The sequence below is a fragment of the Corvus moneduloides genome, chromosome 6 (assembly GCF_009650955.1).
Source record: "Corvus moneduloides isolate bCorMon1 chromosome 6, bCorMon1.pri, whole genome shotgun sequence".
Lineage (NCBI taxonomy): Eukaryota > Metazoa > Chordata > Aves > Passeriformes > Corvidae > Corvus > Corvus moneduloides.
Genome location: NC_045481.1, coordinates 35606688 through 35620281, shown reverse-complemented (window position 1 = coordinate 35620281; position 13594 = coordinate 35606688). Strand labels below are relative to the sequence as shown.

The 13594-nt window shown below is 43.4% G+C and overlaps 1 protein-coding gene across 6 annotated transcripts in view; it reads right to left on the bottom strand.

Annotated features, from left to right (window-relative positions):
• The window catches only part of RGS6 (regulator of G protein signaling 6), a 109327-nt gene that overhangs the window by 83903 nt on the left and 11830 nt on the right, over positions 1–13594 (bottom strand). For 5 of the 6 annotated variants that reach the window (XR_004240642.1, XR_004240643.1, XM_032111165.1 and 2 more), the window contains exon 2: positions 131–275. The exons of the other annotated variant lie outside the window; for it this stretch is intronic. Coding sequence is in view for 3 of the 5 variants with exons in the window: in XM_032111165.1 (XP_031967056.1) it covers positions 131–275 (145 nt within the window). In the remaining 2 variants the exon portion in view is untranslated. The remainder of the gene's footprint in view (positions 1–130; positions 276–13594) is intronic. 6 annotated transcript variants of the gene reach the window in all.

Below are 13594 nucleotides of genomic sequence, written 5' to 3'. Positions count from 1 at the left end.
AACAGTTTCCCTGCAAAGGTGCAAATGTCACCAAGTGGTGCAAGACAGTAAAGTGCTCTGAAAGCTGCAGCATTTTAATGATTTTGGCACAATATTTATTTACTAAGAGATCTGGCATTGTAGTACTCACCTATGCCAGATTCCTGTGAATTTCTGCAGTAGTTCTGTTTGCAAAAGTCAATCTTTAAACCTCCCACAGAGCGCTGGCCGCAACAGATCTCTCCCAGGATCACACACTTCTGTGTTGACTGCAGCAACATGATCACCTGTGATCTCTATTACAGAGAAGGGTAGTTACCTTCATCAAATTCTGTAAGAAAGCAACTTCCTCCTGACACATTGCTGCTTTTTTTTCCCCCCTCATGTTCTTTAGGAAAGGTTGAGAACCACACATAGTGTTTGCAGTGATGCAGTAACAGTCACATTACCTGGAAAATTAAATGACCCAATGTCTGTAACTCTCTTCCCTCCAGGACTTTGTTGTTCTTAAAAGAAAATAATCAATACTGTACAGCTTTCCCAGCAAAGGAAGCTTTTTTCCTGCTAGGTCTTTCAATCATGTGTAATGCCAGCTGCCCTGGAGTGCAGTTGGCCTCACTGTACTGGTGCAGCAGTCAATCAGGGACAATTCTCCAGCAGGATTAAGGTTGCACATGTAATTTCTTTTAGTCGAGGGTAATGCCAAATGAATTACAGCTCTATAGCAATTGCTGACAATTTACTTAGTGCCATGCAAAACAAAGAGACAGTATTGGCACTAACACTAGAGGCCATATTTTAAACAGGGCTCCTTAAGCCATGTGTTAAAGGGAATTTTACTGGCAAGGAGCAGTTGATTTTGCTGGCAAGCTTGTTCCTGCATTTCAAATTTGGGCAGAGATATGTAACAGTAGGAGTTTTCAATGCACAGAACAATTTAATGAGGACACAACCAACAAGCAAAAATCTGTTAGCCATAATTAACAAGTTCAAAATAGGTAAATTATTTGCTCTTTTTTGTATTTATTTCACAAGGTTGTGCATAGTACAAGCAGTAAAAACAACAATCATAATCTCTTAAATACCTATATTTTAAAATCACATTTCCTGTCTGGTAAATCCTTCAAGTTTATTTTACCAAATAACCTCTGAAAGTAAGAAGCATTTGAAAAGCTGAAAGCAGCGCTGAACTACTACCATTCAGTTTAAATAATTGAATTTAAAGTCAAAACATCATGTATCGTAGAACTGCAAAATACCTGTCTATGAATTTTAGAAAGTATTTTTGTTTTCATTCTAAGATAGAGGGAATCTAGGAAAATATTTTCCTTGTTTTATTCTTCCCTCCAAGAATTTGCAGACCAACATTTGTTTAAATCCTTTTGATGTAAGTATGGGTTTGGACTTGGAAAAGTTGATGGGCTGCTCCAAAGCTGCAATGATTTCTGATAGCAACAAGTTCTGAAAGTGGGATGGGCACAGTGCTGTATTTGGTTGCTACGCATGCACAAAGCATAGCCTTCATAGAGCCACTCACTGTGCAGTGAGGATCAGCCTTGATCAGAGCAGCTCTTTTGTTTTAGAGAGTTTTGCAGTGCAACACCTGACAGCTCTGGAACAAACCCGAAGTGCTGCTGCTTTCCTACTTCCATCCAACAGCGCCCCAGTCTGAGACCCAGCAGCTTCACTCACTTCATTCTGGAAACCTCCCAAGAGTGAGAGTAAGTTCTTTACCGCCCCCACAGACTCTTGACAAACCCGGTCTGATTTGGCTCTCTAGAAATATATCCCTGGGCACATCAGCCTCTCTGTGCACTCTGAATTCAGCCGTGTCCTGGTGAGTGTGGCAGGAACAACCTCGGACCTTACGGCGTTTCTCAGCAGGCACAGTTTGCCTGGGCAGATTTGCACAGAACAGCCTTGTAGTGCTGCAAAACACATGCGTGCTGCTTTTAGTTTCCGAATAGTAAAGCTCAAAATCCTCTCCATGTAAAGCAGAAACTTTTTCTTGGGCCAGCAACACTGTGTTCTGTAAGGTCTTAGTATTTTTGTTCCTCAGAAGTTCTGGGAGACAACTCTTAAAACACTTTCAGAGAGTAGTTCCACGAGTGATTGTAGAAACTAGAAAAATGTAAATACTCCAGCAAAAAAAAAAAAAAAATCTTCCCGTAAATACTAAAATGAAAAATAAAGTAAAAGCAAATACATCTCCCTGGGGCTCTGAAGGCGCGTTTGCCCCGCAGTCGCTAGGGCCGGCTCGGGTTCACGCTGCGATGCCGCGGGGCCGCGCCAGCGGGCGCTGCAAGAGCACAGACAGCGCCGGCCGCGCGTCCGAGTCCCATCGCGACAGCGGGGAGCGCACGGGGCACTGACAGGTCCGTCCCGAGGGGCAGCGACGGACACCCAAGGCTAGCGTACAGGTGTGAGCACATCTGCTGGAAACCTTCTTTAGAAAGTTCCGGGTACCGACCACAGAGGCCGGACGCACCACCTGGATTTTACGGAAAATCAACGCCTATTGCAAGGAAAACAAACCTTTCCTGGTATTACAAACATTCTTCCAATGCTTTCAGATCATTTTCATTTCAGATCACCTTCTCATTTAAAATGCATATCGCTCCTTCCCTCGTTTCACCTTTTGTCCATCCTCCTTCCTCCTTGCCCCAAGCCCCCGGCGGGAGGCTGAGATCACCCCGCGTCCCTCCCCGATGGCAGCCCCGGGGCCGGGCTGGGCTGCGGCAGGGGCCGGGCAGACACGCGGCCGGGAGGTGGTGGTGTTGCCCACGGAATGGGAGGCAGCGCCAGGGCCGGGACCGTGGGCGGGCGGAGGAGCCGCGCCCTCGCCAGCGCCTGCCCCGGGCTCCGGTATCTGCCCCTAAACCCGCCCGCTGCCGGCTCCCCGGGAACTGCAGTGGGAGGCGAGGCCGCTGGAAAACCAGATGGAGCGCGCACCCCTCATCATGTTCAGATGCAGCTGATTTCGCAGGTAAGGACAGCAAAAACAAACTCCAGGCGGAAAGGAGCGGGGACTATCCTGTCCTCTCCACGCCCCGGGAGACACACGGGAGAGAGAGAGAGGAACGCTGTGTCCAGTGAAGTCACTCACAGGGAAGAGAAACGAGAGGAAAAGGTTCCAGGCAATCAAGACAAGAATTACAATAAAACGGTAAAATACGACAGGTCACACTATCAGGTTGTATCTGAGACCAGGCATGCAAAGGCAGAGCAGGGCAATGCCTTGCTTGTCTTCTGCTTCTTTTTCACTTTCACCCCAGGACCACGTGTTCAGGAGGAACACACTCAGGTGTGCGATGTCCTCTTTTTCCCCAACAAGTCACCAGCATCTCGCATCAACAGTCCCCGAGAAAGACGACAACAAAGCAGACACAGCACTCAGATCGCTGTACCATTGGCCTGGGAGAGCCACCAAGCAGTTGCCTGTCTCAGCACAGCCGGCTCACTGGCCTGCCCCCAGAGTAAAGGCAGATACCCATGGAAATATTTGCAAGACAGAGTGGGGATGCTGAGCGTTTTACTGTTCTATAGACTTTCTCTTTTATGAACATATTCACTTATGTTGCACTGGGGAGGCAAAGGCAAAGCCTGAACACAAAAGAAAACTCATATGGCTGAACATCTGTAACCTGAACTTCCTTTGTTTTCCCAGAGGAAAATAAAACATCTAAAACAGGTTAACCACTCAAAAGGGTTAAAGCCATGACCTTATGAATTAAACTGAATCAAGAGAGGGGAAGTGTAAGCAGCAAAAGACATAGAATGTACTGAGAAATAAAAGTTCTGAAGAAAAAAAAAATTTGGAAATATTACAGCAAATTCGTCTGCAAAGCAATGCAATAGAACAAGTAAAGAAAGTCAGATCCAAAAGAGATCATGTTAAACTGAGGGGAAAAATATTGTAAAGAATTCACTTCTGTCTAACAAGATGTTTTGTCACATAGAAGCAGGCACTAAAAATTAGATAAAAATACAGGAATCCATGGCTTTGTATACTCATACAGTCCCTCCTCAGGAACACAGTTTAGAGATTAATTGCTGGATTGTTCATTGTATGGTTCCCTCTGCAAGAACAAGCATGAAAATGATGTTTGGAGGATGTGGGACCAGAAATCCCACTGTACAAAAAGCAAGGTAACTCAGTGACACCAGAAAAAGTGGAATAATAGTGAATACATATATAATGTTGCAAACACTACATCAATATCAATACAAAATACTCTTCCAAAGGTCATATAAAAAAATTGCAGGTCAAATTAACTCTGACATAGCAAAGGCATCCCAAGTGGCATTACATTTTTCTATGAAATCATAAAATTACCAAGTCTGAAACCCAGAATTATACCGGAAAGGAACTGTCTTTCCTTCTCCTCCACACAGTAATGTGTGTAGAATAACTATGGCCACACCTCACATTCCTTGGTTAAAAATTGCCAAGTTTCTTCAGACAACTGCAGTCATGTCACCCCACCAGGGCTGGCTGTGCCTTCTCCCCTCCCCTTGCTGTATCCAGCATTTTGGATATTGTACCAACTGCACTGATAATGGCACTGTCACAACTTTGATGAAGCCAGTTGAAAGCATGTCAGGTCACTTTTTACAACCACGGTATCTCACAAGCTCAGCAGATTCTGTCCAACATAGTGATTTATTCTGAAATAAACTTCTCAGCCTGTTCACACTCCATTAGCTTATGCTGCATGTAGAGGCAAGTTAGAAGGGAAAAAGAGTGGCAGAAGTTGATGGAGAAAATATAAAAAAGCAAGAGGATAAGCCTGTACAAAACAGGCCCAAGGAGTAAGAACATGGATTTTGAAAACGATGACAGGTATGCAAAAATAAATTGCGCTTACAGAACTGAAATGGTCAAATGCTAATCTAAGATACACGAACCATGCTTTCCTCTGAATTCTGTCATAGTCCATACATATACCTGCATGCAAGTCAGAAACATAAAAAGATGGAAAGCTTCTTTTCTGCTACTGGATGTACCTGGTCTTCATCGGGATATCCCAAGTTCCATTCTAGCACATGTCTGTATGGCTTGGGAAAGACTATATAATGTTCCTGAAGGACAAATATATGGCTGAAGAAAGTGTAGCAATGTCTTTTAGGAGAGCTGCAAAGATTAATAAATTGATGTTTACTTAACACTGTGAAAACATAAAATGCCTTTCAACTTCATAATGTTGATCATTAATACCAATTCCTGCCCAAAAAGTCCCCCCAGTCCTACTCCCCTGTGCAGAGTCCCTGCTCATTAAAGGCTCATTTCTGGTTTTACTTTCAAAGACTGAAACCTGCCAGTGCCATGCAAATTTTACTAGCACTATTTTCAGAGCAAACTGCAGTAGTCCCAAGGCAGGTAACTCAGAATATTGTTTCCAAATTGAGAGAACAAATTGAAAGAGCAGTATTTACCTTCTGTCACCAGCTTACTCACAGACTGTCTTCTGCAAACATGATCAAACTACAACAAGGTCATGCAAATTTGAAACCAATGACGCAATCAATAACAGTTTCCCTTCATGGCTCTGACCACACCTGCTGCAAAATCCAAGCAAAGGCTGCCAGACTATGGCTAAGCCAGCAATTTGCTGCCAGGAGCTGGTCTGGTGAGAGAAGAGGTTAAAGCAAGAGATATTTGCTTCCTAAAGTCATGAGGGGGTCTTTTATGCATTTAAATTTGAAAACACATAGAGAGTCATGTCACAGATGTGGAGATGACAGCCTTATTATAAAGTGCAGTACAGCATGACAAATTATTGACCTACTTCTTAAAGAAACTTGTCTCATGCCAATGACTTATCCTCATCCTTCAACACACCCTCCCAGTATCCAATATTACAAGATACAGTCAGCATCTCCAGCTTTCCCTCAATGTCCCACCAAAAACAAAAAAACCTTTCTTCAAATTACACTTATAAAAGCCCAGAACGCTGGTCTGGCAAACTGACTGTGTTTCTGCCAAAGATGCTTTTGGTATTGTGACTTTAACTCTCCTTAGATTTAGACTCGGATCTTAAAAATACCTGTCTTAGCGGGTCTTGTGAGTCCAAGTCTGGAGTGTGTTCTTGTGAGGCTTCGCTGAGGCTATTGGTTCCCAGTATAAAACAAGCATTTTATGCACATTGATCAGATTGGCATGGCAAGGTTTTGGCAGCAGGAGGGCTACACACGTGGCTTCTGTGAGAAGCTGCTGGGAGCTTCTTCCCCTGTTCCTGACAGAGCCAGTGCCTGCTGGCTCCAAGACAGGCCTGCCACTGGCCAAGGCTGAGCCCATCAGTGGAGGTTATAGTGTCTCTGGGATAAGGTTATTAAGAGATTTGGGGTTATTTCTCATTATCCTACTCTGACTTGATTGGTAATAAATTCAATTAATTTCCCCAAGTTGAGTCTGTTTTGCCCTTGACAGTAACTCGTGAGTGATCTCTCCCTGTCCTGATCTTGACCTGTGAGGCTTTTGTTATATTTTCTTTCTCCTGTCCAGCTAAGGAGGAGGAATGATGGTGCATTGGTGGACACCTGGCATCCAGCCAGGGTCAGCCTGCTACAATACATCAGTCAAAATGGACATCACAGAAACCTCCAGAAAAATACAAAAAAAGTCAACAAACTTCTAACCTCTCCCTAGTGACTGTGCATTTTATGAGTAGACCATAAACAGATCAAAAGGACACAATTTAAGATATTGATTTCAACATGGTGAAACTGTTCTCCTGCTCTTCCTGCAGCCCACAGGAAACAGAATTCTTGGCCTCCAATCGAGACAAGAAGCTGAGGGGTTGCTTAGCCTGGAGAAAAGGAGACCCAGGGTGACCTTATCACACTCTACAATACAATTACCTGAAGGCAGGTTGTAGCAAGGTGGGGGTTGGCCTCTTCTCTCATGTAAAAAGTGGTAAGGCTAGAAGATTAGATATTAGGAAAAATTTCTTCACTGACAAGGTTATCAAGCATTGGAACAGGCAGTCCGGGGAAGTGATTGAGTTACCATCTCTGGAGATATTTAAAAGACATGTGAATGGGACACTTGGAGACATAGTTTAACGGTGGGCTTGACAGTGTTAGGTTAATGACTGGACTCAGTAGTCTTAAAGATCTTTTACAACCTAAAAAATTGAAAGATTCTATAAGGGAGAACAGATTTTTCCATTATTTGAAATGAAAACACAAAATAGAAATGATGTGTTTATTTCACTACCACTTCAGATTAAGTGTGTAAAGAAACTGCTTCAGGATATGCAATCAAGTCCTGGAAGCAGAGCAGAAGAGCATCCAGGAGGTTTACCATGGGCAACAACAAGAAGAAAAAATTCAAGCACTTGCAGATGGTCAAGAACTAGACAGCTGTTGGCAATGCCCATCTGAAGCACTATGGGCAGGGATGGCCAGTTAGCGCCTTTTGGGCCATGTGGCACACCAGTGATTCAAGTGGGGTTCCCACCCTGGAGGAGTTCCCTGCACAGGAGCTTCTAGATCACCTCAATCCCTGACTGCAGGAGAAAGAGTGCCTGCACTGCCAGACTGCCATGAGGGCCAGCAATCCAGCATGGGGAAGCGGGTACCACGGGAGGCACCTCTAGCTGCTAATCACTTTTCCAACTCTTTCACTTCTGAGGCTTTTAATACAGGGTCAGGAAATTGGTGCCTTTGGCATGACCCTGTCTACCCTCTCCGCAGCACCAGAGCTGCCTTGCTAGCCTGGCAAATGCTTTGACCTGTCCCCACACCAAGCTTTCATGGCTGGGCAACAGCATCCTGGTTAAGTTCTGGTATCAGGGAAGAACAGAACTACTTCTAAATACAAACCAGTTTGACCACTAGTGAGTCCCTCACTGTGCAGACTGAGAGCTCCATACAAACCCACAACAGCCCCTGCCAAAGCACACGCCAATGAAAACAGCCACATGTTGATGGGGCTTAATTACTTTCTTGGTATTAAAATAATGTAAGAAAAATTGATCTGGAAAAAAAAAATAATAGGGGCTTTTAACCTTTTAGCAGGATGGATAATTAGTGGCTATCAGGATATCAGGAATGGAGATAAGTAGGTCCCCAGCTGGCTTAGATTCAACTGCAATTTTTTCCATTAAGATCTCTTCAATTTTATCGTCTGGTTATTAAATGCACATTTTTGTCTTAAACCTATTTTGAAGCAATTATATGTTTATGCTGGTTTAGAATGCTCCCTTTTATGAAACTAAATCGTTGGGTATTTGTATGCTGTCTGTAATCTGGTATTTTAAAGTAGTAATTATGAAAGCAAAACAAATGCACCTCCTTGCCTGTTTCTCCTTTTCTTCTCTCTAGTTGTTTGCATCCTTTTGCCTCCCTGAATACAAAAAGACATGGACATTTCCCTCAGACTAAAACTGGGCCATGGCAGGCTAATAACCATTTGTGTTTTTGAGAACTACCCCAGACAGATTTGTTACATCTCTTGACTACAAAGGACATCAACTCCAGACAAACGAGTGACACAACAAAAAGTTGTCCTACAGACAACCTTCCTGAATTTTTAAAAAATATACTGGACACAGTTTCAGAAATTACTTTAGAGCCTTTTGTTCCATTTTCAAAACTGAAAAGCCCTCAGGAGCCTACATCTAACCAGCTTTCGACAAGATATATTGGCATAATGGTTAGAGACATTTTTTAATGCCAGGCTTATTTCAAGGGCACTTCAAGTGTTTCACCTTACCACACAGATACTGGAGGAGCCTGTGCCTGGTTTCAAACACTCATCTCTTTCTTGAGCTGGCATATAGGCCCATAATCAATTCTGTAATTCATCCGATTGTTTCTTTTTGCCTTACAATTCAGCAGTCAAAATTTTATAAAACAGTTTAAGATTTATAGGAAAACCTGGGCACATTTTTTTCTTTAGTTACGCCTTCACCTGTAAAATTTTACATTTAAAAAAAACCCCATCCACTATGTGGGAACACTTTAGTTCGTACACAGTAAAATAAAGAGCTATACAATTCACATCAGTCTTCCAGTACTGTAGAGATTTCTTTTAAAATTACCAATTATATATATCAAAACTGTCCCTTAAGGGTAAGTGGGTAATTTCTTTCATGAAAGTACTCAGTAATGCAACATTAAAGGGACAAAACATTCTGCAGGGCATATATTTGATTAACTGTAAACCACACACTTGGTGGATTTTTTATTTTTTGTACAGTCCAGCTGTATCTATACATCCAAAATCTAAAAAAAACACTGAAAGCCAAACAAACAAGTTTTGTATCAAAATGCCACCATTCATCATGATCCCAAATAAGCATAAATGGCTAAAGTCACCTGTGTGACTTTAACATACCTCAGAGATAAGAAAACAGGAGTGATGTAAAGCGGCAAACAAGGATAGTAACAAGCTGAGCATGTTCAGGTGGGATGTGATGGGATAAGAAGGTTGACTAATTTTCTTGAACTGCAGAGAAAGATGAAACCTTCAAGCATGCCAAGACAGTAAGGGTGAGATATCCTGGGAGCTGAAAGTAATCAGTGCAGGACCTTCTGCACAGAGCAGTTGGCTCTCCATGGCACTAGCAGTACAAAAGCATGTTCTCAGACAGTCTCTTCAGCTAGCCAACTGGGATGGTTATTTGACTAGTATACAACAGAATACTTCATTTTGAAGGGACCTACAATGTTAATATAGTCCAACTATTAGTCTGTATTAGGAAAGGAGCAAAGGACTGCTTTGTTCCAGTCAAACACCAAAATCCATGTCTATAACAGTACACCTTTGTGTCTGTCACACTCAAGCTAAACAGTACATTATGTGTACATTTGCAGGATTTTATGTATGTCAATGTAAAATGCTGAAAATATTTAATTACATTCCAAACTACTTCCTAAAAGGCTTTTTTTCCTTACTGTGAGGTAAAACCATTTGTTCCATACAGCTGAAAAATGTAAACACAATCAAATCAGTGCAGAATGGCAAAACATCTGACTATGACCCCCCCCCACCATGTCCCGCTCAGTCCAGACAGCTGGAGACTGAGGAACATCCCTCCACAGTATTGCTAAATATTGCTTTTTTTCTTATATAGTACCCTAGATAGCCACTACAGGATCCATGGCCAGAGAGTTGCTGGTGGCCACTGGTTTGACACAAAGTGGGCACCCTTACTATACCACTTAGAGCCTGCCTTTTGCGGTTCACATCTGCCAACTTGCTCCATGTTAGCCAAGAGTGTCACTTTAGAGAAATCTTCTGTATGCTCTCATCTCAGTAGGTGAGACCAGTCCCTTCAGCAGCTGCAGGGTATGAGGAAAAAAGGCAGAAGCAGGAGAAAAGGGACACACCTGAAAAGGACATGCCCTTCTGTCCCTCCCAGCATCTACAGGGAGCTTGCAAAGTTAGTGTCTTTGCCACAATGGTTCCAAGCGCAGCTGCATGCAGGGATACCCACCGTAGCCTGGCTTTGCTGGAAGCTACCCTTTCTGAAAACTTGTATCCCAACACCAGCAGGGATCCTGCAGAGTCTCGCTCACAACTGTTCTGTAGAAACCCCTCAGAACAGAGCATTTGCAGCAAGTTCCCTAAACAGATGCAGTGAGGCCCCTCTGCATGCCAAAGGCCTTTCAGCAACTTCTCACTTGAAATATGGTATTGCACATTATCATCATTACTACAACCCTACCTGGCACCTCTGATTATTTACAGAGAGTAGGTCGTATATTATCCTGTGCCCACAAAACCTACCATGAAATTATCATTTTCATCACCAAAAGCTTAACATACAAAGTTCAAGAATAAAAAAAGGGATAAATTTATGTAATAAAACAAAATGCAGCAGCTGCCATTCATGTTACTGTGTGAATCTATATAGGTTTTCATTAGGACAGTGGAATTCCACAATACCTCTCCAGAAATAAAATTTGGTATGCAACAGAACAAGACAGGATGAACTGTGACACAGGCAGGAACAGGCTCAGAGACTCAGTCAAGCTGATCAGGTACTGCCAATTGACACAGCTGAAGAGCAGATGCTACCTTACTTTAATTTAGCAAAGCCAGCACGGTGGCTCCATGGACCCATGCAGACTTGACACAAAGCATCTGCAGGTTTTACCTCTCACTGTGGCAGCATATTAATCCACCTCTCTCAGTATCATCTGCAAAGGACACCCTCCTGTTTTGCAGGGCAAACCTATGGGTTTAACAATCAGTGTTACCCAAAAGTGAAAATATGCAATGGCAGATGACTGCCACAATCAAGGTGTGACGGCTTTTCAACCTCTCCTCACATACCCCCCAAGTTCCCATTCCTGTGTGCTGTCTTGCCACACATTAGAGCATGTTGGCTTTAATCCCTGAGAAATGTGGACTATTTTCATAGACTCACAGAATGGCTTGGGTTAGAAGAGACCTTAAGATCATCTAGTTCCAATCCCACTACCATAAGCAGGGATACTCTTGACTAGGTTGCTCAGAGCCCCATCCAACCTGGCCTTGAACACCTCCAGGGATAGGGCATCCACAGCTTCTCTGGGAAAACTGTTTACTGTGAGCCTTGCAACCCTCACAGTAAAGAATTTTTTTCCTAATATCTAATCTAAACCTACTCTGTTTTAGTTTGAGCCATTCCCTCTTGTCCTATCACAACATGCTCTTGCAGAAAGTCCCTCTCCATCCTTCTTGCAGGCTCCCTTCAGAGGTGGGCTTGAAGAAATGTGGGTGGGGCCTTGCAGAATCTGCCAATGGTGGGAGGTAACACAACCACGCAAGAAGAACAGACTGGAACCAAACGGTGAACTAGGAGAAGCATCAGGATTTCTTAATTTCGAAAGAAGCATTTTTCAAAATGGAATAATAAGACACCTACTGCAATACGCAGATGCAATTCTCACATAAACTGTCCCTAAAATGGGCATTGCCTTTTCTATGAACAGAATAGCCCAGGAATCCCAGGAAAGAGGAGTGGGTGTTGACAAAATCAGACTTTTTTTTTTTTTTTTAACTTTCTTTCAACAGCATGGACCCTTAATGGAACAAACCATACTTTAACGAAAGTACTCTCAGAATGACAAAGCTCTAGCCTGACACTGCACATGCAAAGTTTTTTCCTAGTCTGGTAATCTACACCCCATGACTTTTCCAGCGCTCTCACAATCTGCTCCCAAAGTGCTGTGACTAGTTTAGCTCACATAATGTGAATCCCTGTTTCAGAAAATGCTTCATGGCCTGAGACTATTTGAAGAAAACTCATCCCTGAATCTATCCAAATTGGTAACAAATCCTTTGACCGCTGAAGAGAAGTAATGAAAGGGAATTTAATCTTGACATGTCTGGATTAAACAGTTGACAGGCAAGCCCTAGAGGACTCAGTGGAACAGAGGACAGCTGTTTCCAGAGCTACACCTGAATTGACAGAGTCTAGACGTTATGAATGAGAGCTCAGCAGAGCTAAAGAAGCTTGTCATAGCAGAGGCAGGAATCCAGATTTTAATGATACAATTAAGGAATGCCAAGGCTGATGTAAAATGCTGAGCTATTTCTACCTCTGTGTCCCTATGACTGGCCTCACACTACCGTGGGTGTAATTATGTAAGATACACAATCCTTTAGTGGAAAGTGGAATTATTTAAGGAAAACAGCTGGCAAATTTAGAGCTAAGTAGGAGCACAGAAACGTCAATGCCAAACCAAGAGCATGTCAAACATGACCCAGATACCTAATTAGAAGTCATGCTCAAATCTAACTTGCACAGGGCTCCAAAGGCAGGCTGACTGACTACAGTAGAGAGGCTGCAAGAGGAACTCTCTTGAGCCTTATTCCCCTGATTGCATTAGATACAGTTCTGATCTCTCCCCCTCTTCACCAACTTTAATGTCACAACCCTTACAAATGTGCCAGGAACGGGAAGGTAGAGCAGTTTTACAGAATAATGATGCAAACGCCCTCAGGAAGGCATCAAGGCTGCCAGAGGGCTTCCCCCAGCACAGAGAGGTGGGAGCTCAAGGCTTCATGTCTATTCCCAGACGACCTGCTCTGAGCCAGCACTCGGCCATGGGGATTTGCTGAGCTGTGAGGGGGATGTTCTCCCACTGTGATGCTGGCTTCAGTAACACTTCTGCCTCAAGCACCTCAGCCTAATGGGCTGAGCAGGGAGCAAATGAGCAGGAAGTCATTGACAGAGATGGTGCCAAGATATGCTAACATACTTCAGGAATACCCCACAGCTGGCACAAACAGGTTCCAAAGATTCCTACAACACTGGATGATAACTTCATGATACAGGTACTAAGGGTGCTGACTAGGAAAGATGCCTTCCTTGATCTGTTGCTTGTCAACAGCAATAATTTCCTTCTACAACAAGGTAACCCACCTAGTTGATCAAGGGAAGCTGATGTAATCGTTATGGATTTCAGTACAGCTTTTGATACTGTCTCTCACAGGATCCTTCTGGACAAAATGTCCAGCACTTAGCTGGATAAACACACCATGTGATGGGTGAGCAACTGGCTCATGGGCCAGGCAAAAAGGGTTGTAGTGAATGGGGTGACATCAGACTGGCAGCTGGTCACTAGTGGGGTTCCCCAGGGCTCCATTTTAGGGCCAATTCTTGTCAACATCTTT